Below are 26,748 nucleotides of genomic sequence, written 5' to 3' on the forward strand. Positions count from 1 at the left end.
AAATCAGGGAAAATAACTCTGTCACTCCATCCTTCTGGTCAGGGGTTGAAGATCACCACTCTGTCTATCTGTACCTGTCTGCTGGGTTTTACTTTTGGCTTGCTACCTAGACAGTGCAGTTTCAATCCATGACTGCTGGGCCATGCTGAACAGGAAATATTTGGGTTCCATTGATTACAAAACCAAATTCCCAATGCATTCCAAGATTAAAACAAACTAGTTAGTCTATTAAGCAGTTTTTAATCTAACCAGATTTTGTTCTGTATCCTTAAGAGGCCTGTCTTTATCAAAAGTTTTTGGAAAATTCAAGGTATCTATATTCACTACATCATTTTTATCTACCATTATTATTTTCAGTGGGCACGTCTACACATGCCCCTATTGCCCATTGTTACTACGCCAATGTTTTAGTACTTCCTTTTGGTAGCACTAAATGACAATGCAGTAACTGCCCATACTGGGCCATCCATGCAATGCAGTTATTTTTAGCTGTTACATTGCCATAGCAACATGCTATATCAAAGGACATGTCGCTACAGCAACTTAGCTGTGGCATAACTGTTTTTGCCCACCAATGCTATGCTGCCGTAATGCATTGCTATGGCGACGTAATGTTACATGTAGATGTGTTCAGCATTATCTTAAAAAGGCAGTGAGGTGTAATCCTCCTTTCTTTGAGAAGTTCTGAAGACCTTATGCTCCAAAACATAGAATCATTGAGAAGTAGGGCTCCAAGGCATCTTCATAGCATCTAGTGCCCTGACAAATCCACAGGCAGGATTATCCCTATCCAAACCATCAAATCTATTATCTAACCTCTTCACAAAACTACAGTCAACCCGAACACAACCGCGAAGCATAACAGCCTAACCTGCCACAACTAAAGCAGAGGGACCATGGCAGCCAATGGCCTGCTGCTGTAAAGATTGTTAAAGTATGCTCAAGCGATCCAAGGAAGAACGCCATGCCCCCTGCTACAGAAGAAGGCATGCTTCACAGCCCATACCAACCTAACCATGGGGTAAAATTCATTCCTGATCCCAAATATGGCACTCAGTTTGACCCTGTCAGAGGTGCAAGAACCACTAACCAGGAACCTCCAGCTTCAAGTCCCAGTGGGAACAACAGCACACCCCAGTCAAAATCCCCAGCCTTAGCTGCAGCCAATGCCCAAAGCCTCAGAGAAACACTTGAAAAACTAAATGAAAACAAACACAGAAAAACAAACAAACACCCCACCCCAAAAAACCTATTGACACACAGCAGGAAGGGGAGGAGAAGGGAGGGGAGAAGGACTCCCTCCCAGAATATATGCATAGCTATGCCTAGATCATCCCCAAGCAGTGGCTTTCCAACCTCTTTTTGTGATGGTGAGCCCATTATTTCCCTGGGCAGTCTATTCCACTGCTCCATCATTAAAGAATTTTTTTAAATTCTGCAGCAATCTAAACCGCCTCTGCTGTAACTTCAAGCCACTGACCTGCATCCCACTCTCTGCAGCAAGTACTTCCCTCTTCCTTACGGCAGCCCTTCAGATATTTGAAGGCTGTTATCATGTCCCCTCTTAAGCGTCTTTTCCACAAGCTGAACACATCTCACCTAGTTCCTTCAGCCTCTCCTCATACAATTTGTTTTCCAAGCCCCTCATCATCTTAGTTGCTCACACCTTGAACTTTTCTAACTTCTCCACATCCTTTTTAAAATGTAGATCCCAAAACTGCACGTAATACTGTCGATGAGGCTTAACTAGTGCTGAGTGGAGGGACACCATCATCTCCCATGTCATGTATCCTATTGATGCATCCCAAAACTGCACCTGCCTTTTGTGCAGCTGCATAATATTGCAGATTCATATGGACTCCATGATCTACCAAGACTTCCAGATCCTTCTCTCTAGTGCTGCCAACCAACCAAGTGTCACTCATTTTGTATCCATATTTATGATTATTCTTCCCAAGGTATACCACCTTGCAATTGTCAATATTGAACTTCATCCTGTTAGCTTCAGCCCAGCTTTCCTGTGTCAAGATCCTTCTGAATTGCACTCCTGTCCTCCAACATGCTCACAATCCTTCCCAATTCCATGTAATATGCAAACTTGCTCAAGAAGCTTTCTATGCCAGCACCCAAGTCATTAGCAAACATGTTGTACAATACTTGGTCCAAGACAGACCCCTTTGGGACTCCATTCAAATCATCCTGCCATTCTGACATGAATTCACTTATAATTACTTTGCTTGCAGCTATTCAGCCAGTGGTCTATCCAACTTATAATAATTTTATATAGCTCATACTTCTGCAATTTGTTTATGGGAAGATCATGTGGGACCTTGTCAAAAGCTTTCCTGAAGTCCAGATACACTATATCCATAGCATGACTGTCATCCACTCAAGTAGTTACTTTGTCAAAGAAGAAAATGAAGTTTGTTTGGCACCATTCGCTCTTAATAAATCCATGCTACATGCTTGCAATTGACGTTTCCTTCCCCAGATGCCTACAAACGGACTATTTTAGGATATGCTACAGTCGCTTCCCAAACATTGTGATGTAGCTAACTCAGGGGCTGAAGGGCCACTTAACCAGTTTCGGTGAGCCATTGAGGGCTGTGCACGCATGCGGGTGTGCACGCACACCCACACTCTTTGCAGCCAGGCCAGGGCTGGCACCACAGCAGGAGCAGGAGCCCACCTGGGGCTGCTGCACAAAGCCGACATTTGTTAGCTGTGTCCACAGCTGGAACACAGCCAGGCTGACAAGTGCAGGGTCCCTTCCTCTGGCACCGACTGCAGCTGTGGGATCTCTGCTCCCCAGCACCAATTGGGGCACCCATCAGTTACTTCCTACTTCAGGTAGATGGCCCAGGAAGCTGCCAGTGGCAGGGAAGAAGCACTATATTGCCATGCAGTATGAAATGGTGGAGCACAGGAGGGCACCACACAGGGGCCACCCACTCCCAGCTGGGTCCAGCTTTTGCCCTCAGGAGATGGGGCCTGGCTGCAGGCCTCCATGCTGTCCTGGCCTGCCATCAGGGCTCCTGGCACGCACATGCACACCACTCTCAAACCCATGGCTCCCAGGAGCCCTTATGGTAGGGCCAGACAGGACAGTGTTATGGGGGATGGAGCCTGGTGCAGGCCTTAAGTAGAGGATGGATAAGATGTGCTGGGGCTCCAGCTCTGGCCTCTGCTGGCACTGCGGGGGATGATGGGCAGAAGCAGCTCCATCCACCTGCCTGGTTCTGCACAGCAGGGCCTTAAGCAAGCTGTGGTTCCAGGCAGAGCTGCTTCCACCCAGCATGCCCCATGACACTAAAGGCCAGACCAGGAGCCACCACTTCTGCCACCTGCCAGCAGAAGCTAAAGCTGAAATGCAGCTCACCCAGGGCTGCCACACAGTGCTACCATCCATGCCACCTGCCTGGGAGCCAGATTAAAAATATATAAATATTTAATGTGGGCTGGGTATATATATCCAGCCCGCAAACCATATTTTACCAATCCCTGGGCTAACTGGCCTGTAATTCTCCTGGGTTCTCCTCTTTGCCTTTTTAAAAGATGGACACTGCACTGGCCCTTTTCCTGTCCTCTGGTGTATCACCCATCTCCCAAACTGCATAAACATTATTGCTGCTGACTCCATAAATCTCCTCTGCCAGTTCCTTCAGTACCCCGAAATAAAGTTAATCTGGCCCTGCTGACTTAAATTCAATCAGACGCATCAAAATGTCTCTGACTGCTTCTTTTGTCATCTCATCCTTCAGCTTGTCCCCTTCTTGATCCATATAATCCTTATTAGATGTCTGACTGCAACTTTATTTTTTGTGAAGACTGAGGAAAAAGTAGCTGCTGAGTAGCTCCACCTTCTTTGCATCTTCTGTTATGAGTTCCCTCTGGCTAGTTAACATTAGAACTACTGCTTCCTTGGTCATTCTTTTCTGGCCACCATCCTTGTAGAACCTCCACTTGTTTTCTTTAACTTTCCTTGCCAGGTACAGCTCATTCTTTATTTTTGTCTGCCCGATTTTGTTCCTGAAGTTTCTTGTTATTTCCTGGTAAGCTTTCTTGGTGACCTGCCTGCTTTTCCATTCCTGTATACTTTCCTTTTGCATCTGAGACACTTCTAGACTCTCTTGCCGTTATTCTTGTGCTTCCACCATATCAGAAAGTTTCTTGTTAGGTTTCCAATACCGCGCCCAGTTTCAGTTACCTCAATTCAAGAGTGAGGCATAGTTTGACATAGTTTTCTTATATTATAAGATAAGGTTGATGCATTGACACTTTGTTTCACTTGTACAGGTTTGTTTTTTTTTAACTTTAGATGTACTATTAAAAGCATGTATCTGCTTTAGAGAATCTTTTCTCATGCCCTGGCTTCAAAGAATAGAAAACTCACTCAAGACACTAAGACAGGAATCACTCCCTTGTCATTTTACTAACCTATAAAACACAGGAAATAGAACCATAATGGTACTGTCATACCCCACAGGATCTCTTTTGAAATATGATGGTTTATCTCAGAAAGCGTTTCTAGTACAGAAAATAAATTAACAAAATATTTTTGTTGAATGAGACATGAGATCATGTCTGTTACCATTTTTTTTTGTCCTCAAGTCTAAAACCCTCTCTATATTCTCCACCCATTCATATTAAGCACACATTGACTGTAAACCAATCAAAGCAGTTTTTCTAAAAGGGTAAAATATAGTTTGTTATCCTTACAAAATCCCAACACTAAAATGTCACTATTTCAGTTTTGTTTTGTTTTTTAAAGCGTTTCCCTTATAAATCAGCCCATTCACCAACCACATTTGTTTACAGTTTCAGAGGGCTACTTTCCTAGAGTTTAAAAAAAACAACAACACATTTCTTTAACAGCACTTAAACGCCATGCTCCACATACGCTCAGTACAATCAATGCCTTATCCTGGCTGTGCATCATCCCAACATTTATGAAGGGAAAAAATAAATTGTATATGGGAGTGATATTGGCTTACTTGCTGCTAATTGACCCACATGGTGCTGCCTATTTGCTATATATATTTGAAGTAATAATTTCTAATTAACTTTTATCTGAATTGACAAGCTGTGTCCAAGCCCTTTTTGCCATTAACATCTTTTTTCCTATATTCATTAAAACTAAGAGACTACAAGCTTAAGAGAAGTAAATTTAATTTACTTTTTGGGAGCCTAAGGAAATTACACAACACTGGAAAACAAATACAAGTCTCATATTCTGTATTCACCTTCCTCTCCCCACCTGCACTGACATCACTGCTGTTCTCACTGCTTATGCCTACACCCATTCTAGCATGTCTTTTAAGTAGTTTCCTGACAACCAGGGCAATATTCATTTCACAAATAAGAATAAAACTGCCTTCACAGAAGTAACAGTCATAAAATATCCATGAAAAAGATTCTGTAGCTGAAGCAATAGGCATAAGTCAGTGGTTCTCAACCTTTTTTTGTACCAGGGCCCATTAGTAAACATTGATGGCCTGCCCTGACCCAGTGTCCCTCATTCCCGACCCGCTGCCCCCCTCCCCCACCCACCTTAAACCCCTTGAGCAGGGGGAGAGGGCCTTGGGGGTCCCCAAGCAGCCCCTTGCACACTTTTAAAAGTTTGTTCATGACCCTTTCATATATTCTTGCAACCACTATTTGGTCGCAACCCACAGGTTGAGAAATGCTGGCATAAATTAAGGAAGTGTCAGAAAGAAGGCACAGTAATATCCTGGTTCAAATGTTGTAAACCAATGGGGATGCAGGCAATTATGTCTAGTATATATTTAATATAAACTACACGTCCTCTTAGAAAAGAACATTTTTAGAAATAAAGACTCCCAATCAACTTTGGGGTTACAATACGCTGCCAGAGTGTGTTGCCTACGATCATTCTAATCGAGATGAGATGCACATAACACTCTCTTGAAGGTTTTTTTTACTAGCTATTAAGTAAAACAAAACAAAACAATGCATAATCCTGTACTTAGAAACTGAGCTTTCAACCCTCACAAGAATTACAGAAGTACTGGGTGGGTCATATTAAGAGTCTAAACAAGATTTTAAGAAAAGATGACAACAATTCTGGGAGAATCCAAGTTGAGATAGAAGCATGTGTCACCAAATCTTAACGTTAATCAGATGTAATGGTTTAGCTCTAGAACATTATGACCAGTTCTCTAAGGACAGGATTATTTTGGATATCAGAGGGCTTAGGAAACAGCTCTCTCTCTCTGCTTCTGTTTATAGTTTTCCTTAGCCACACTAGATTGAACCTAACTCCGGATGGGCCCGCCAGCCACGCAGGGAGTTTTAAGGAGCTAATGTGGATCGGGTCAATAGCACCCCCTCCCAAATCCTCCCTCCCCCCAAGCAACAGCTTACCAAACCTCCCTAAGTGGGATGGAGCTGCAGGTAGGAGGGGAGCTGGTGTGGGCATGGGCAAGTGGCAGCTTCAGCAGGGGCATCTCAGCTGGGGGCCCTCACCACCTTTGGGCCGCCATGTCCACTGGGGAGAAGCTGCAGGGTAGCCCAAGGTCCTACTTTATCCCAGAGCCCAACAGTAGCTTCTGCCCAGCCCTGGGCTGAGCACACAGCTCCAGCCTGCCTTGCCCAGGTGGGCAGGGACTGGGGTCCCTGCAGCATTCATTCTGGATCCACATGCCCTGGCCACATGCAGCATTCATTCTGGATCCACATGCCCTGGCCACAATGAGCAGCAGGGGCAGCTCGGCAGAAGCTGCTGTTGTGGGCAGGGAAAAGGCAGGACCTGGCCACTTCTCCCTCACTGCTGCTGGGCACTTCTTACCAAGGCCACGTAGAGCTCACGCCAGGGCTGCCCTTCAGCTCCTCCCCACCACCACCACTGCCCAGCCAGGCACAGCCCAGAGGTAGTGTTGATGATGGCAGCAGGAAGAAACCACTTTTTCCCCTGCCCCCGGCAGCAGCTTCTGCCCACCTGCTGCTGCAGCTCATCATGGCTGGGGCAGGTGAGTCCAGAGCAGGCACTTGCAGGGACCCCAACTTCCTGTGCGAGGCAGGGCAGGTCACTGTTGTGTGCTCAGCACAGAGGTCAGGCCCAGCAGGTGTGGATCCCAGCTGGTCTCTGTGGGGGTAGGGCCGGCATCAGTGGCAGCTGGTAGGAGCGGCCGCCACCAGGGCTGCTGAGAAACGGAGTCCAGCCATAGTGCCACCCCAGCCCCACTGTGCACTTGGGGGTGGCAGGATGCACCATGGGCTAGATAGAACTGCGAGACCTGCCGCAGGCCAGACAAAGTCCCTCCATTGCCCAGATCCAGCCTGTAGACTGTATTTTGCCCACCCTTGATCCAAACAGAATCATGTTGGTGCTCACTCCCAGTACTCAAAACTCTGTGGGCAACAATGACACTAATAAGAATTATACCAGTTTCCCTGACATAACATGAAAAAGCTCAGAACAGCAATGAGGCAGACACTACAGCTATTCACCAGAAAGGAAAACTCCAAAATGGAGACTTGGGCACAGAGCTAGAGGGAGAGGAAGAATAGTTACAGCATCTAGCCTCATACAACCCTGGCAGAATTATAAAGCAATTAAGGCCCTCTTCCTTCATAGCACTGAAGCAGCTCTGGAGTAAAAGCTGTAAATTTCAGCAACTGCAGTAAGTGGATGTCCATGATGTCTATGATGAATTATTTTTGTGTCTGGAGGGCTGAAACACAGACACCTGGCAACTGTCTACATTAATTGTGTCCAAACTTCTAGCCCCATAGGCCAGATGAGTGACATGCGGCTGGTCCACAGGTCTGACCCAGGGTATGGTCAGCACATGGGGTCAGTCCACAGGATGCAGTCATGCCCAACCCCACATGACAGATCTGGCTGTGGCCCAACCCTACATGTTAGATTTGGCCGTGGCTCAACACTGTGCACTGGTCAAACCCCAAGCACTGACTCTGACCACAGTGCAACTCCACGCACCAATGCAATCTAGCATTACCAAATTCCCTCACAGACCAGACAATCTTATGGTGAAAGAGCAGTCGCCAATGAATGCTGCCATCGCCTCCCCACCGCCAAATTTCCTGACCACAGGAGAGCCCCCCACAGATTAATTCAGCCTGCAGGCATGAAAGTTGAGCACCAGTGGGTCAGACAAACGAACTTTGCTATTGACAAACCTGGTTTATAAAGCTCCTACTTTTAATAACCTCAGCAGCCAGAACTGTTTCTTCGTTGCTATGATGCAACAAATTCACTAACACTATTATAATAAATATCAGCCCTCCCCCACACCTTTTTTTTTTTAAATGAACTTTTCTCCCCGTCTCAGTCCCGCTGTACTAATAATTCATCACTGTCTTAGACTATGGTTAGAACCACACAGTGAAAGTCATGGTATACCACTACTACCTATGGTACAGATGAACAAATGGTGAGCAAGGTTTGGTTGTGAAGTTGCAACTGAAAAGGTAGAATGGGATTTCTTTTCCACTAGCCTTTTTCACCAGGGGATTTAAGAGCGTGAAGTAGCACAGACCTATTATGTACCCTCCCTTTCTCCTCTCATGAGAATCAGGAAAATGGTGGATAGCTACATTAACAAAGGCCCACGCTCCCTTGTAGCAGTGAAAAGTGATGGAGAAGAATGGGGTAGCGGAGAGTAAACTGAACAGAGCAAGGCAGTGCTCCTTCTTCTCTGCAACACCTGGAAATGCTGAAATTAAGCCCAGGCCAGCACTGAATTAAATTTCTTATCACCTGAGGGACTGTTTGCTTGCGTAAAATGATTCTGAAGATCTTCACAAAAAAATACAGTTGGAAATAGAGGTGTACCAAAGCATCAGTCCATACTGTATTGACACCGATAAAAGAAAAATTGACATTATTGGTAATTGGCTTCTTTTGGCTGATGGGGCCGACAATATCATCGATAAATGCCACAGCATGCACTCGGCCAGGCCAGCAGCTTGAAGAGCAGCAACCAGCTGGTAAGTCTGTTGGGAGGGCTGGGGGGGTACAGGGGCAGATCATGGCCCCAGTGGTGAGGGAGGGAGAGAGGGAGGGAGTGAGGCTGAGGCAGACGTTGCCCAGCTGGGTTGCGGCAGGGCAAGGCACGGGACACAGTCGCAAGCAGCTCACTTGGGGTCCACAGGGGTGGAGGGGGCCAGCTACCACCACTGCACAGGGGTCACGTACCCCCTGGATCTGTGTACAGGGCGAGAGCAGGCTGCTACTGCGAGCCAAGGCTAGGGGCAGCACGAGGCTCTTCCCAGCAGAGGGGTTGGGCCAGGGCTACAGTGCTGGGAGTGGGGGCTATGACAAATTTTGGGGGGGCTGTAGCCCACCCTGTAGCTCGAACCTCCCAGCACCACCGCCCCCCAGTTCCAGCGCACAGCAGTAGTCCACCCCTCACCCTGCGCATAGATCCGGGGGGGGGGGGAGGAGGGGAAGGGGTGCACCCCACCCCCCCATGGCTCTGAGGTGCATAGTAGTGGGATTGCCACCCCACCCCAGACAAGCCTCTCACTGCCCCAATCCCATGCCCTGCCCCGCCCTGGCTGGGCAGTGCCTGCCCCTGTACCACCTCCACTCTCCCCCTCACTGCAGGGGCTTTGATCTACCCCCCACCTTCCCCCCACAACAGACTTACCAGCTGAATGCTGCTCTCCAAGTTGCTGGGCTGCACATCGGCAACTGGATCAGTATCAGCCAATATGGCTCATTAATAACTGGCCATCAGTATCAGCCCAAAGAGACCTTTATTGATAACCCCTTACATTAATTAAATGCTTTAGTCTCACTTGCATCCTGCATTATAACCTGCCCTCCACATTCCATAAGAGACTTATACTTTCCTAAGTCTACCTCTTTTTTCTAATCATGCATCTTCTTGCCTATGTGCCTGTGCTTTACCTCCTGCTCATCTTGAGTAATACTGACAAGTTTCTACTTTTTATGAGATTCTTTTCTATGTTTCAAGTTCCTGATGAATACACTGTTTAGCCAAGAAGTCTCTTGTTTTGTTTGCACTCCCTTTCTGTGCACTAGGATGGCATACTCTTGTGCCCTTAATTTTGTCACTTTAAAAGTACAGCCAGGTCTTTTGGACTTCACTGGCCAGTCTAAAGATATTCATATAATAATAATCACTGTTGGTACTATACTTGGTATAAAGAGAGAGTCTTTTCCCCTCCACACTTTCTTTAAACCATGAATGCAAATTTGCATTAAATATTAAAAGGGAAACACATCCAAAAGACAAAACAAAAGAAAACAAAAAACCTTACAGGGAAGAGTAGTCTTGTATTGAAAACAGGAGGTGGTATACTATAGATTCAAATATTTCCCTTCAGTTGAATCAAAAATGGTCAAATGCCCCTCCAAGCCCAGGTGTGTGATTCATAAGTTTAGAGCGGTTAAAGCACACCATTTCTGCAGCCTAGAGTACAGGAGGAAGAGATGCTGCCAGAATGGCCAGATACATTTACAGATGAAGTGATGTGGAAGGCACCCTTGAGGAGTTCAGAACAAGGCTCAGACTCATTCCTCTGAATCCTTAACTAGCTGCCGTAACTACTCTGCTGTCATTTTCTGTTCCTGATTTCATACTCCAAATATACAAGTTCTTTAAATGAAATACTACTTTATCCTTTGCTCATTTATGGTTCAATGCCACATCAGTGAACAGCACCGATGTCACACAGACAACACTAGTGAAGTCCAGACAAATGGAGTGCAGGAAAGTTGACTCTCTATCAGAAACCAAACCATGAGAATTGTCCTAACCCTCTTCTCACTAATTTCTATCCCATTAGGGGATATTTCGAACTTGTTTCATAGTTCTGATGGGTACAAACTCTCCAAGATAACCTAAACACTAACTGATCTTTTTTAAAAAATAGAAAAAAGCAGAATTCTAGTGTATGCACAAGTAATGACCAAAACTGATAAACCTGACAGATTAAAATAAACCTTAATAAACCATCAGCTGGTACTTATGATCACCTACTCTAACCTCCTTGACAACACGATCTCACTTAGTGTGAATCACAAAGCACAAACAAGCTGTGCACCTACACTGTTCAAATTTTTTTCCTACTAGCTTACTTAAATTAGCCTAAACCAGACATGGATGAATTTACACCAGCATGAAAATGTTTTGCTTAGAAACATGAAGCAGCTCTCAACACATCCTACCAATGTAACAATTATTTTAGTTTCATAGATTTCATAGACATTAGGACTGGAAGGGACCTCGGGAGATCATCGAGTCCAGCCCCCTGCCCAAAGGGCAGGAAGTCAGCTGGGGTCATAGGATCCCAGCAAGATAAGCATCCAATTTACTCTTGAAGGTGTTCAATGTAGGTGCTTGAACCACCTCTGCTGGCAGACTGTTCCAGACCTTGGGGGCTCGGACAGTAAAGAAATTCTTCCTTATGTCCAGCCTGAAACGGTCTTGCAGGAGCTTGTGACCGTTCAACCTCGTCATCCCTTGGGGTGCTCTGGTGAACAAACTTTCCCCCAGATCCTGGTGGTCACCCCGATAAACTTCTAGGTGGCCATCAGATCACCCCTGAGCCTGCGCTCTTCCAGGCTAAAGAGCCCCATGGCTCTCAGCCTGTCATCGTAAGATCTGTTTTCCTGAACTCTGATCATGCACGTGCCTCTCCTCTGGACTCTCTCAAGCTTCTCCACATCCTTTTGAATTGTGGAGCCCAAAACTGGACGCAGTACTCCAGCTGCGGCCTCACCAAGGCCGAGTACAAGGGGAGAATGACGTCCCGGGACTTGCTCGAGAAGCATCTATGGATGCAAGCCAGCGTTTTGGTTGCTTTACTAGCTGCAGCATTGCATTGCAGGCTCATGTTCATCTTGTGGTCAATGATGACCCCCAAGTCTCTTTCTTCTGTAGTGCTATCCAACGTAGCACTGCCGAGCCTATAAGGAAGCTGCAGGTTTTTCCTCCCAAGGTGGAGAACCTTGCATTTTTCGGTGTTAAACACCATCAGGTTCTCGTCCGCCCATTTGCTGAGCTTGTCCAGGTCAGCCTGGATCACCCGCCTATCTTCTGGCGTGGATGCTTTGCCCCAAAGTTTGGTGTCATCGGCGAACTTGGCCAGTCCACTCCTGACTCCAATGTCCGCATCATTAATGAAGATGTTGAACAGGATAGGTCCCAGGACAGAGCCTTGAGGGACCCCACTGGTCACAGGGCACCACGATGAGTGACTGCCATCGATTACAACCCTCTGGGTCCGACCACGGAGCCAGTTTCCCAGCCAGCGGATCGTGGTGGAGCCAAGGCCACAACTGGCCAGTTTGGCCAGCAGGTGATCATGGGATACCAGATCAAAGGCTTTTCTGAAGTCAAGATATATGACATCAATCTCTTCTCCCCTGTCCAGGTGATAGGTCACCTGGTCATAGAAGAAAATGAGATTGGTCAAGCAAGACCTACCCGCAACAAACCCGTGCTGGCTATCCCTTAGGATGTTAGCCTGGGCCAGTCCATCAAGGATGGCCTCCTTAATAAACTTTTTTAAGATCTTCCCCAGGATAGAAGTCAGGCTAATGGGCCTGTAGTTAGCCAGATTCACTCTCCTCCCTTTCTTGAAGATCGGCACCACATTGGCCTTCTTCCAGTCTTCGGGCACTATACCAGAGCGCCAGGAGTTTTCAAAGATCTGTGCCAGGGGCTGGGCTATGACGCCCGCCAGCTCCTTGTGTACCCTGGGGTGCAGATTGTCAGGGCCGGCTGACTTGAAGGTATCCAGCTTCTCAAGGTGTTCCTTCACGAGGTCAGCATTTATGGAGGGTAGGGGATCCCCATCACCCGGATCTCCCTGTCCCATAACAGGCATGGGCGTCCCATGGGACTGATGAAAGACTGACGCAAAGTACCTATTTAATAGGTTGGCTTTTTCCTGGGCGTCAGTTGCCCCATCTGGTTCAGCAGGGGTCCAACATTTTCCTTGCTTTTCCTCCGGCTCCCCACATATCTGAAAAAGGACTTTTTGTTGTCCTTGATGCTTGAAGCTGGTTGGAGTTCAGTTGCAGCCTTGGCTTTCCTGGTTTGCTCCCTGCAGCACTGGACCAGTGCAGAATAATTCTCCTTGGAGGTGAATCCCATCCTCCATCCTTTGTAGGCTTTCCTTTTTAGCCGCAGGAGGTCCGCTAGGTCCCTAGAGAGCCAGGAAGGCTGCTGTGCCTTCTTGCTGCCTTTCCTCCGTGTTGGAATAGATTTAGCTTGTGCATTGAGGATCGCTTCCTTGAGAAGCAACCACTCTTCTTGAACTCCCATCTCCCTGGGGTCATGGTCCCTGAGGGCCTGACCGACAAGCCTCTTGAGCTTGTCAAAGTCAGCTTTTCTGAAGTCAAGGACTTCTGTGTTGCTGACTGACTTGCCAGCTTTACAGCGGATGGTGAAGGTGATCAGCTCGTGTTCACTGTCACCCAGCTTCCAATCGATCACTAGGTCGTCGATTAGGTTGTCCCCCATAGCCAGTACCAGGTCGAGCAGCGCTTTGCCTCTCGTTGGCCCATAGACTTCTTGAGTCAGGTAGTTATATTGGTATAAAGATATTATGCAGATAAATCTTAAAACAGATTCACCACATGACAAGAAATATATCTTAGAAACCTCCGGTATTTGGGGGGGGGGGAGGGGGAAGTGAGAGAAGACTGAAGTACCAGGAACACTGAAAGTCACCATGTAAATTCACCATATTTGCCTCATAAGGTATATTTAAAAACAACCATACAAACAGATACAATCACAAGTCAACTACAGAAATTTCAGCATAACAGTCAGAGCTTTGCAAAAAGAAAATACTAAAGAATGAAGATGGTAATTCATAAAATATTAGTGTAAAAACTCAGGGTGATTTTTTTGAGCATTTCAGGAATAAAGTAACTATACTAAAGAGAACTAATAGGAAAAAACCTCATAGTTTGGTTAATGGCTGAAGTTTTTGGATTAAAGTTGATGCTGTTATGTTATAAATAAATCAACAGGTAAAAACGTTCCAGGAAAAAGAAAAATTACTAGAACAACATACAGCAGTTCAACTGCAGAATTTCAAACAAGTTACTTACTGCTTTGACTCATGGTGACAAACCTCCAGTGTTGGATCGTTATAGATAAAAGCTGCTTCCAGATCATTGACCCTTACTCTGTATATCCTGCATTGTTTACTGTTCAGTTTGATTCTGTTCAGGTTTGCAACTGTGGGAAATATTGTCAGTTCCACATAACCCTATGAAAATATAAAACAGTATCACTTAGTTGTCAGAGTAGGAATACCGAAAAAACAATTCTAAAATTAACTTTCCTTTAAAATTATATTTAACGGATTCTGTCAATAGACCCAAATTACGAGTTGTGTCTGGGGAAAAAAAAATGGTTTTACAAAAGTTTAAAGTTGGATCTCTTTTTTTTTTTTTTAAAATTGGATATTCCCAGCAGTAAAACTGACAGGACCACTCAGGATTACTTGTATTACTACAGAATAATGTATTTTTTTTTATATTGACTAGATTTCACATTAATCACAGGGCTGCAATTCAAGCCAAAAGGCTTGCACATAGCTCATAATTAAATTGGTTTCTTTAACCTAAACAGCTCATGATCCTGAAATAGGAACCATTTAAGCAGCTTCCTGAATTCATGCAACCATATTCATTTCAGTGGGGTCCCATGGAAGAGGCAAGAGAATCTGCCCACCAGCCCACATGGACTCAACTAAGTAGGAGGACTGAAATCTTTGCTGCTCTAACCCTTAAACCAAGCAATTCACTGAAACTGAAGATTTATTTTAAGAAGTACAAAAGTTAGTTTTAATTAAAAATGAGCACAATTTGCAATAAGAAGTATAGGTTTTCAATAGTAATTACCATTTTATTTTGCCCATGTTACCTATATGAAATGAAAGAGACTGAAATATTATTCCATACAACAAATTCAGACACAAAACACTGTGCACATATTTGCAATTTATATTACACTGTAATTCTAGTTCACCTTGTTCCAAATCTTTTTTCGTTTTTTTTTCTTTATATACAGGATACTTTTGCAAAACTCATATCTGGAAGTGGGTAACAGAAAAGCTGCAGACCCCAAGCAGCTTTTAAGCAGTTACATTTCCTTTAAAGCAGGGGTGTCAAACCTAGAGCCCACAGGCCAAACTATCCTGCAAAGCAATGACATGCTACAGTGTTTGAGATGCATTTTTCAGTATTCTGTAAATATTATACTTACTACAACAGACTTCCTCTGAAAATTTATGTTGTTGATGCAAACTACCTGGTGGGTTGTGCTGAAAACCAAAACAAAAAAATAAAATAATTTATAACCAACATAAAATAACCAACATTTTTAATATAATTTTTTTTAAAACTAGACTGCCCAACTTATGCATTTAATTTATTATATATACATACATATACACATACACACACCTATCAGGAACACTGTTCATATCTGTACATCAGAGTGAATTCATGATTATCATTTTTTGTGTGCCCATTTGTATAGATCTCACAGAATTTAAGGCAACTAAAAAAAAAGCGCCAATGAAATCAGCTAAGTATTGTCTCATAGTGCATTCTGTACACAAACTACAAGATATAGTTTCGAAGTGTTTTACACGCCCTTAAGTTAAGGCACTAAAATTATTTTGGTATCCTTCTGCCTGTCACTAACTTTCACAGGGCTCAGTTACCTAAAGAGCTTTTAAATACTTTGTATTTTAAAAAAAAAAAAAAAGATATTTAATGTAAGGGCTTGCTTACCAGACATTGATACTTGCTATTGCCTGATAAATGGATATACTATTTGGAGGCAGTAGATATCAAGTTAGAGAGAAGAAAAGGAAGAATCATATTTGGTATAGTAGGTAACCATAGATATGTCATTTGTATACAAGGTGTGTATTTATAAGATCTAGGTAGCACTTACTTCCAACTCAAATGTTCTGAAAATTCTGCAGTGTTTTTATGTAATAGTAATCACTGCTGGGATTTTAGAGATACAGGAAGTCCTCAGACTTACAAAACAATTGGTTCCTGAAAACCGCATCTTAAGTCAAAATGTTGCAACTTGGAAGCAATTTTCTCATAAGAAACAATGTTATAAATGGGGGATTGGTTCCTGAACCAAGGCCCAATACCCTATATTCGCCAAAAATAACCCAGAATTTTGTACTCAATCAATTACAGTTTTTTACTTTTCAAACTGATTATCCAGCTACCAGTTTGGCATACCCAGCATTCATTCACGCAGAACTCCTACACACAGCAGAAGTAGCTAACATCACAACAAAACTTTCAAAGCATACCATGCATCACATAACCTATATGTACAACTTAAAGAAATTACTTCATTTGGTTGAGTCCAGTAGGAATTTCAACAAGAAATTAAGGATGGGATTCACCTCCAAGGAGGAATATTTTGCACTGGTCCAGTCCTGCAGGGAAAGGTAAAGCGCTGCTCGACCTGGTACTGGCTACTGGGGATGACCAAAATTGGTAACCTAGCGAACGATGGGAAGCTGGGTGACAGCAACCATGAGCTGATCACCTTCACCATCCACTGTAAAGCTGGCAAGTCAGTCAGCAACACAGAAGTCCCTGACTTCAGGAAAGCCGACTCTGACAAGCTCGGGAGGCTTGTCAGTGAGGCCCTAAGGGACTCACAACCCCAGGGGGAGGGGAGTCCAAGAAGAGTGGTTGCTCCTCAAGGGAGCGATCCTCAATGCACAAGCTAATTCTATTCCAACTCAAGAGGAAAGGCAGCAAGAGAGCACAGTAGCCCCCAGCTCTCCAGGGATCTAGCAGACCTCCTGAGGCTAAAAAGAAAGGCGTACAAAGGATGGAGGATGGGATTCACCACCAAGGAGGAATGTTCTGCACTGGTCCAGTCCTGCAGGGCGCAAACCAGGAAAGCCAAGGCTGCAACTGAACTCCATCTAGCTTTGAACATCAAGGACAATAAAAAGTCCTTTTTCAGCTATGTGGGGAGCCGGAGGAAAAGCAACATTGGACCCCTGCTGAACCAGATGGGACAGTTGACAATAGGAAAAAGCCAACCTATTAAATGGGTACTCTGCGTCACTCTTTCATCAGTCCCATAGGATGCCCGTGCCCACTATGGGACAGGGAGGTCCAGGTGAGGGAGATCCCCTGCCCTCCATCAATGCTGACCTCATGAAGGAACACCTCGAGAGGCTGAATACCTTTAAGTCAGCCAGCCCTGACAATCTACACCCCAGGGTACTCAAGGAGCTGGCAAACATCATAGCCCAGCCCCTGGCACAGATTTTTGAAAACTCTTGGCGCTCTGGTGTAGTGCCTGAAGACTGGAAGAAGGCCAATGTGGTGCCCATCATCAAGAAAGGGAAGAAAGTGGATCTGGCAAACTATAGGCCCATCAGCCTGACCTCTATCCCAGGGAAGATCTTAGAAAAGTTTATTAAAGAGGCCATCCTTAATGGACTGGCTGAAGCCAACATCCTGAGGGATAGCCAGCATGGGTTTGTTGCAGGTAGGTCTTGCTTGACCAATCTCATTTCCTTTTAAGACCAGGTGACCTATCACCTGGACAAGGGAAAAGAGATTGATGTCATATATCTTAACTTCAAAAAAGCCTTTGACCTGGTATCCCATGATCAACCTCTTGGAGAAACTGGCCAACTGTGGCCTTGGGTCCACCATGACCCACTGGCTGGGAAATTGGCTTCATGGTCGGAACCAGAGGGTAGTAATTGACAGAAGTCAATCGTCATGGTGCCCCGTGACCAGTGGGGTCCCCCAAGGCTCTGTGCTTGGACCCATGCTGTTCAACATCTTTATTAATGATGTGGACATTGGAGTCAGAAGCGGACTGGCCAAGCTCACCAATGACACCAAACTTTGGGGCAAAGCATCCACACCAGAAGACAGGAGAGCTATCCAAGCTGACCTGGACAGGCTCAGCAAATGAGAACCTGATGGTGTTTAACAACGAAAAATGCAAGGTTCTCCACCTCGGGAAGAAAAACCTGCAGCATCCTTATAGGCTCGGCAGTGCTACGCTGGCTAGTACTACGGAAGAAAGAGACTTGGGGGTATCATTGACCACAAGGTGAACAGGAGCCTGCAATGCAATGCTGCAGCTAGTAAAGCAACCAAAATGCTGGCTTGCATCCACAGATGCTTCTCAGGTAAATCCCAGGACGTCATTCTCCCCTTGTACTCGGCCTTGGTGAGGCCGCAGCTGGAGTCCTGCGTCCAGTTTTGGGCTCCACAATTCAAAAAGGATATGGAGAAGCATGAGAGTCCAAAGAAGAGCCACGCGCATAATCAGCGGTCAGGAAAACAGACCTTACAATGACAGGCTGAGAGCCATGGGGCTCTCTAGCCTGGAAAAGCACAGGCTGAGGGGTGATCTGATGACCACCTATAAGTTTATCGGGGTGACCACCAGTATTTGGGGAAACGTCTGTTCACCAGAGTGCCCCAAGGGATGACAGTGTCAAACAGTTACAAACTCCTGCAAGACTGTTTCAGGCTGGACACAAAGAAGAATTTCTTTCCCCCAAGGTCTGGAATAGCCTGCCATCAGAGGTGGTTCAAGCACCAACACTGAACACCTTCAAGAGTAAATCGGACATTTATCTTGCTGGGATCCTATGACCCCAGCTGACTTCCTGCCCTTTGGGTGGGGGGCTTGGCTAGATCTTCTGACGTCCCTTCCAGTCCTAATGTCTATGAAATCTATAAATGATAGCACCCAACTTCTACAGCAACAGGAACTAAAGAATGCCCTGACATTCAATATATTAGCTATTACTCAACAAAGTGTTTAAAAATCAAAATTACTGCCAAAGAACTAGGCAATGAGCAAACAGAGATACTTATGAACACAAAAAGATGCAATAAAAAGTGTACCCAGACAACTCTCTTGGCTATGAATAGAACAATAACCACTTATTCAGCAGAAGTGGTCAGTGTTTATTCAATATTACATGTGCTTATAAAATGACCAACACTTTACATGTTTGCCTACCTTTAAACACAAACAGTCTGAAAAAATGTGCGTATCAGATTGCAGCTTGTAGTTTCAATACTATAATAAGCCTGCAAACAGACCTTGGCATTTGAGAGGTGCAGGCCTAAATTGTAGAAAATAGTGTTAGAAAGGACCTTACAGCATCTAGTCCGGTGGTTCTCCTACTTTTGTACTGGGACCCATTTTGTAAAAATCAATAGGTAGTCTAGACCCAGTGCCCCATACTCCTGACCCACTACTCCCCACCCGCAGCTCCCCACTATGTGAGGCAGGGGGTGGGTGTGGAGCACGGGGGGGCCCACCCAGGAAGGCTGGAACTGCCAGCCTGCAAGGGAAAACCCAGTTTCCCATGTTTTTCTTCCTTAAAAAGAGAAACCATTTTTAAAGTTTGTTCACAGCCTTTTCATATACTCTTGCGACCCACTTTCGGGTCTCAACCCATGGGTTGAGAAACGCTGTCCAATCTCATAATAACTAGGGGTGTACGAAACGGGCTGTATTTGGTTCAGATTCAGCCCAAATAAAGGGACAGTGATTCAATTCATTGATTCGGATCACTGTCTCGATTTCATCTGGCCAAATCTGAATCTTAAGATTTGATGCCGATTCAGGGAATCAGGGATTCGGCCACAGAAAGCATTAAATGTTTTTTCTACGGACCTTGAGGTATCCGGCATGACTCATGAGTGCTGTGATGCTGGGACAGATGGAGTGTCCCACAGGAGCGTGCAAGGCGGGGAGGGCATAGCACAGGGCACCCACATGCTCAGCAGCAGACCCCGAAGTCCTTCTGATCCACTTCCAAGTCCACCGGTGAGCACACGGGGGGGGGACCCCTACTCCCCCACCGGAACTTCTGGCTCCGCAACTGGCCATGGGGGAACCCCAGGTGCCCCCCACCCCAGACCCAGGAGACACCAATTCCTGAGCCGGAGGGGCGAGTGAGGGGTCCCCTGCACGCTCTGTGGCAGACCCAGAAGTGGATTGGAAGTAATTCTGGTCCAGTTCTGGGTATGCCGCCAAGCATGCTGGAGACTCACCCACGCTCCCATGCAATGCTCCATCTGCCCCAGCATCTCAATGTTCATGAGCTGCCTGGTATCTTGAGGTACATAAAAAAAAAACATTTAAAGCTGTGTCCGTCTTAATCACTGAATCTCTCCAAATCAATTCAGAGGGTTCCTATTTGATTCAGAGAGATTAAAGGGCCTCCTGATTCAATTTGGGTTCGGAGATTTGGCAGCTGAATCTTCACCGAATTGAATCAGCAACTGAAGCTTCATACAGCCCTAACAATCACTTTGACTTTTTCCAGCTGATGTTATTGTAGACTAGAGCACATGCAATAACCATGTAAAAATAAATGGAATTCTACTCTTGCTCATGTATAATCATTAAACGTTTAAGTTGCAGCTGCAGAATGTTTACTACTGACACAAGAGTAGCAAAACAAATGGTTTTCTTCTGAAATTAAGCTGAATTTGAAGATTATGTCCTTTTTAATATAGGAAATGACACAAGTTTGACAGAAAATCACTGGGGCAGGCAACCCAGCAATACCATCTTACAGAAACCTACAGAAGGGCAGGAAGGGACCTCTGGAGACAGTCCAACCCCCTGCTTGAGCCAGGTTCATCCTTATGAAAACCATCTTATAGGAATCATAATATAAACTCCATCTACAACTACCATCAACCCTGACACAACATGCACCTAACACCTTAACCTACCACAGCTAAAGCAGAAGAATCACAGCCACCAACATCCTGCTTCAACGAAATGTCAGTACAGGCCCAGGAGACCTGGGATAGGGAGCCATGCTACCACTACAGAGGAAAGCAAACCCCTCCCCACCAAAGCGACCCTGGGGAAAAATTCCTTCCTGACCCCAAATATGGCCATGAGCCTGAATTTTTTCAGAGCATAACTACATTTTAAAATAAAGTGTTAAATTATCTCTAAATGCATCCAACTTAATTTGATTTCACAGATCATTCTCTATTTAGGCAGCCACCTTTTGGTCAGCCTACATTTCATGTCTTGATATACCAGACAGATAAGATAATAAACGTGGATCTCAAGTACATGAAAAAGAAAAAAGAAATGGATACTTATAATTTATACGGTCTTGGGCTTTCGAACCCCTTGTCTCCTTTCTTCCTATTCATGCTGCACAGCTGTATTAAACCCCGCTGACCGTCACAGAGGCATCCTCCTCCTCCTCCTCATCTGACGGGCCCTTTGATTTGCCCCGGTCAGCTCCTCTCTCATTCCTGAGGCCTCAGCAGTGGATTTCAGGCTTCCCAGGTGCAGACATGGCCAACTTGGGGACGCAGGACGGTGGGAAAACAAACCCTACGCCATTTCCCCCCGCATCCACGTGTGCGTGCCTGCGTCTGCTACACACCTCCTCGCACAGGGAGGGCAAGCAGGGGAGGAAAGAGACAGATCTCCCGCCTCCTGGGCAAGAGAAGCCCCCTTCAAGCCTGCGGCTCAAGAGGCGACGGGCTGCGCTGTGGGGACGGGCTGGGCGCGGGGCTCATGCTCCCCTGGCACCTGGCTCAGGGAGCTGCTTTGGAGGCGGGAAGAGCCCGGGCCCCGCCGGCAGGCAGCCTCTACGTGCGTGCAGCGGTGGCGGCGGCTCGTCCCCGGGCGCCGGGCTCGCGGCTGTCCTGGGCTTGCGCCAGCGGCTCAACCCCGTCAGCACCGCGCCCCGCTAGCCCGCCCGGCGCCCGCCGCCTCCACGCCGCAAATGAGCCCTGCCTCAGCCGCGGGCGCCATTTTGTTGGTAACCTTTGACCTCCCGCCAGTGGAAAGGTCACGGCGATTTTTCACGTTTTATTTCTCTTTTTTTTTTTCTTGTCGAAGCAAGCAGCCTACTCCCCGATGGGGAAACGACAGCGAGAAAATAATGAAGGAAAATAATTAAAGGTATACAAACAGACGGGTCTACAGCCGTCGCTGAAGCGCGCGTGCGCGGTAGGGTCCTCATTCTCCGGCCGGCTGCATTGAGGCTCAGGAGGACGCATGCGCAGCGCCTTTTTTTTGTCGCCTTACTCCTGTGTTCCGCCCGCTCTCTTAGTGCCCTTCCTGGGCTGTATTGGTCTAAGGGCACAGGTATTTGGGTAAATCTGATACCTTTAATTCGGCCAACTAAAATAGTTGTGAAAACTTCTTTGCAAGCTTTCAGGTCCCGAAAGCTTGCAAGAAATAATGTTTCCAGCTATTTTAGTTGCTGTAATAAAAGATACCAAATTTACCCAAAGAATCTTGTCTTTCTAGGCTGGGCTTTTGCAGTTGCCCTGTTTGCTTGCCCAGGCCCAGATGTTGCTGCTGGCAGGAAGGGACTGCCAAGTTGCAAAAGCCCAAGGCCTCCGGGGCTGGGAAGATGCTGACTTAACTGTGGCATGAGCAGAGCAGCAAAGACAACTTCCCCTTCCAAAGAAAAGGCCCATAGGCAATGGCTTTCTTCCTGGTGTAGGGAAACCTAGGTCCTCCACCATAAGGAATATAAGCCATTTGAACACAGGCTAATGACACGTTGTGGGTAGAAACCAGATTGTAAGACAATAAAAAATAGCCTGACCCAGGCTATGATTTTGAAATCATTTGCAAAGCTTCCATCCGCCTGGTTAGGCTTGCAGCAAGGCTTGGCTTCCAAAACATTTGTCCAGATTTTCACTTTTGGCTTCAGCTATAAAACTTTTATACAAACTCTTTGTGCTCAATATGTAGGAGGAGCCAGTTTTACCTCCTCCTCTACTTTTCATCTAGGTATTTGTGGCTGTGACCACGCTTAGTCAAGTTCAAGCTGTGGAAGGTTTAAAGCAGTGCCGCGGCCTGCGGTCTCTGACACTGGATGCTTCTCCCATTCTTTTCATGTCAGACCCTTTTAATGCTGTTTTGACATCCCTAATTACCTCTTCCCCATCTCTGTCAGTTTCTCACTCTTCCCCTTACCTGATACTGATCTCGCAAAACTTTGCAGATTTGAAGAAAATACTGTTTTTGATTCATGTATGTGTACTTGTCCATTTTTATAATCTGTAATTTAAAATTCTCATTATGTTTATACTCAAATCCCATGAACTACATGACTCCCATGAACTACCCATGAACTCCCATGAACTACAACAGGAGTTGTGCCTAGCTAGAATGGAAGATCTGGTTCATGCATTTTTCAGCAGTCTATAGTGAATGGAACAGAAAATAAAATTCAAGAAGCTGCCTTTCTCTATGGGCTGTATATATACTGGTAATGGGCTCATAATCATCAAATGGGTGCTTAAAATTAGGCAAATAAATTAATTGTGCAGCCTATACATTTCAAAATATTGGCCCAAATTTTCAAGTTGTGTCTACTCGAGGCTGCTGTACTAAGTATGTCTGAGAGTTTTGGAAGTACTGTTGCTATCATGAATATATGTCAGAGTTGTTGCAGGCCTGTTTGTCATGCAAATTGTTGTTCTCTGAAATACCTAAAGATCTGGCCTTCCCATGAGGTCCCTAATGAGAGAATCAGCTAACCTGGGTGGGGGAAAGCCAGTGGAACCCACGGACCCCTGATTGGAGGGCTATAAAACTCTCCCACACCCTATAAGGCGTTGTCCCAGTAACAGCATTGCTAGGTGTAGCCATGCAGGAGTCTATTCCTCTGACTTCATTTAAATCATGCCACTACCTTGGGTCTCCTGGTATGGATTGTCTGCTTTGACTATGACCTTAGCTTGACCCCTGGCTTGATGTTCTGGAACTGGGATGGATGCTCAGCTTTGATCTTGGTTTTTGCTCTGCTAATCCCTCACTTAGACTAAGACTACACAACAGTCAGCCCCAGCAAGACCCACCAATATTCTCAGCTGCACACTGCATCCAAAAAGTTGACTTGCACAATCACTAAACCCTTCACAGAGGGAATGCTAAAACTAAGGATAACACTGGTGTTCTAACCCCATCCAGTGGAGTGATGGGAGCAGCAACCTCCACGTGAGCATATCTGTTCAATGTGTTATTTGTTCCACAAATGAATGCTATCCAAATGCTATGCTGATGTCTGGATGCCAGTCTGAATAGCAAGGGCAAAACAAATAATCTGGAATTTGCCCATGCTAAGGTAACATTTAAACTTTAATTTGAATTAGCCAGTTAATCTGAGTAAGTTGAAGGTAATATAATTGTAGAGTGGAATGTTCACATAAATGTTCTGATGCTCCAAGAAATGCATGTTGCTGGAACAGATTCATCATGTTTTAACATATCTGAATATATTCTTATAATAAACCAAAGCTATTCAAAATATGGCATTGCCACAATAATATTACTAAATCCATGTCACCAGTGATTGATGATTTCCCAAATACTTGATGGCATCCAAGTTGGGGATTTGGGAATATATTTTAATAAGGCAATAAATCAGCTACAGTCTCCTCCAGTTTTACCATCATCTAATATTCTAATGAACCATATTAGAAATTGTGGTAGATAGTAAGGCTATTCTTTAATAACTAAGGGGCAGTCAACCTGCGTGTGAACATTATTTTTTATTTGGCATTTAATATTTGATTCAAAATGAAATGGGACATTTTATTCTGCCTAGTGGAGAAAAGATTATATGCTGAACTCATGTTTTGTGTCTACAAATGCAAGCATACATCTACTGCTTCCATCACATGTACCCAGCATGGACATATTGCCCAGGAACTGCTTGTCACACATAGTACACAAATATCCTGAAATCACAGTATCATAGGACTTGGGGTCGGAAGGGACCTAAACAGATCATCAGGTGCGACCCTCTGCACTGGTCAGGAACAGGTGCTGGGATCATATCACCCCAGACAAATATCTGTCCAGGCTCCTCTTGAAGACCCCCAAGGTAGGAGAGTATTTCCTTGGGAGCCCATTACAGAGCCTGGTAGCCCTAACCATAAAGTAATATCTCCTGATGTCCAGCCTGAACCTTCTCTCTAACAATTTGTGGCCATTATTCCTAGTAACCCTGGGTGGTGCTCAGGGGAACAGAGCCTTCTCCAATTCCTGCTGGTCTCCCCTAGTGAGTTTGTAAACCTCCACCAGATCCCCTCTCAGCTGAATAGGTTCAGGCCCTTTATCCTCTCTTTGTAGGACCTGCCCGGCTGCCCCTTGACAAATCTTTGGCAAGCTGATTGTCCTGCATTTACAACAGCTGTTGAAGAAAACATAGGTTGTTAATCAGCTATATGTGATCTTTCTGAACATTTTACTAAGCTCATGAAAAAAATGCATAGGAAAATATTCCTTGTGCTTTCAGGGGATCTTTTGCTCTCTACTGGAGTCCAGTGAGACGTATTTAAGATAGTATGAAGCTTCAAGTGTTCCAGATGAAGGATCTGTTCTCTTATAGTCATTGGATGCTGCCAGATGGTTGCACCGGACTGAGGCCATGGAAAGTATGGGTTTCATTGTGCAAGCGAAAAAGCATGGAACCTCCCACATCGTCTTTGTGGTACAGCCACAGTGTAACAACAAACAGCTAAAATTACTGTGAACCACCAGATTCTCAATTATTTGAAGACCTTAACAAACAGCAGTATAAAGGAAGTAGTGATTACAGTTCTCTGAGAGTTGCTAAATGAAATACGTACTTGTGCATGGCACTGTTTCAGTAGGCCAATTTTATTCATTGACAGCTAAGTAATCAGAATTTTGCTACTCTTAACCAGGTGAGTTTGCTAAAGAACACTACTCCATAATGGCCTCATTAAAAAAAAAACAACTAAAATATATAATTACTACTTAAACACTACCAGTTTGAAAGGATTAATAACCAGTGCTAACTTTGTGTGCAGTCTTAGATGTTCCACATTAAGATTAGTGCCAACTCTTTGAACAGTGTATACTAGCCCTTAGTGAATTTCTTCCTGTTAATTTTCTATTGGATAGAAAAGTAGTTAAGATGTAGGCACTATGAGTCTATTCCCAGGGCTCTAGTTCCTGGAGTCACCTAGTTACATCAGAATCTCACATTTTTGGGGAGATTGGGGCTGAATAGAATGGCTTGGTTTACAAGTTACACTAGTGTAATCTACATTATGAATTTAAACCAGTATAGGTAGATTATGCAAACCCCTGTATCAACATTTATTTTGGTATAAAAGTAGCCTTTCAGTTTAGCAAAAAGTAGCTTGGAAACAGATTTAAAACAAAATATACCAATCTTAAACTGAAGTAGGAATGTCTGCACAGTTTTGCAGAAGTTTAAAATGTGATTGAAGTTAAATGGATGTTTCCATTTTTGTAAATTGAAGTTTCCATTTTTGTCTTTGTGGTTGAAAAACAAATGTGTGAAGCAAGTGTAATCAAGGCAGTTATTTGTCTGAGCATGCTGAGAACCTAAATATTGTCTCAGAGCGTTAACTCAAAAGCCACTCTATTGGAGAGGCCTCACAAGAGCTTATTCCACAGTCTGGACAACCTGACTGTGAAGACTTTCCCAATGTCAAGCCTGCATCCGTCTTCCAGGAGTTTGTGGCATTACTCCTGGTTTTCCCCTCGGATGCCCTGGTGAACAGTTGCTCACTGAGCCCTTGATGTACTCCCCTGGTGTAGCGATAACCTCCTACCAGCCTTCTTTAAGCGGGACTGGGACACGCAGGGTAAATCTGGGCCCGCGGTAACCCCTCAGCCTTCTTTTCCTCAGGCTGATGTTCAGTAGCAATATGTAGGGGGTGCACAGGGG

At 45.1% G+C, this 26,748-nt stretch overlaps 1 protein-coding gene across 1 annotated transcript in view; it reads right to left on the reverse strand.

Annotated features, from left to right (window-relative positions):
• Positions 1-21,826, reverse strand: part of TAF2 (TATA-box binding protein associated factor 2) — a 105,329-nt gene extending 83,503 nt beyond the window's left edge. The window contains exons 1-3 of the mRNA XM_090040554.1: positions 21,146-21,826; positions 15,243-15,296; positions 14,081-14,241 (exon numbers count right to left, since the gene is read on the reverse strand). Of these exons, the coding sequence (XP_089896680.1) occupies positions 14,081-14,241; positions 15,243-15,296; positions 21,146-21,199 (269 nt within the window). The 5' untranslated portion in view covers positions 21,200-21,826. The remainder of the gene's footprint in view (positions 1-14,080; positions 14,242-15,242; positions 15,297-21,145) is intronic.
• Positions 21,827-26,748: the final 4,922 nt, after the last annotated feature.

This window comes from Crocodylus siamensis, chromosome 3 (assembly GCF_052110815.1).
Source record: "Crocodylus siamensis isolate JL-2025a chromosome 3, ASM5211081v1, whole genome shotgun sequence".
Taxonomy (NCBI): Eukaryota; Metazoa; Chordata; order Crocodylia; family Crocodylidae; genus Crocodylus; species Crocodylus siamensis.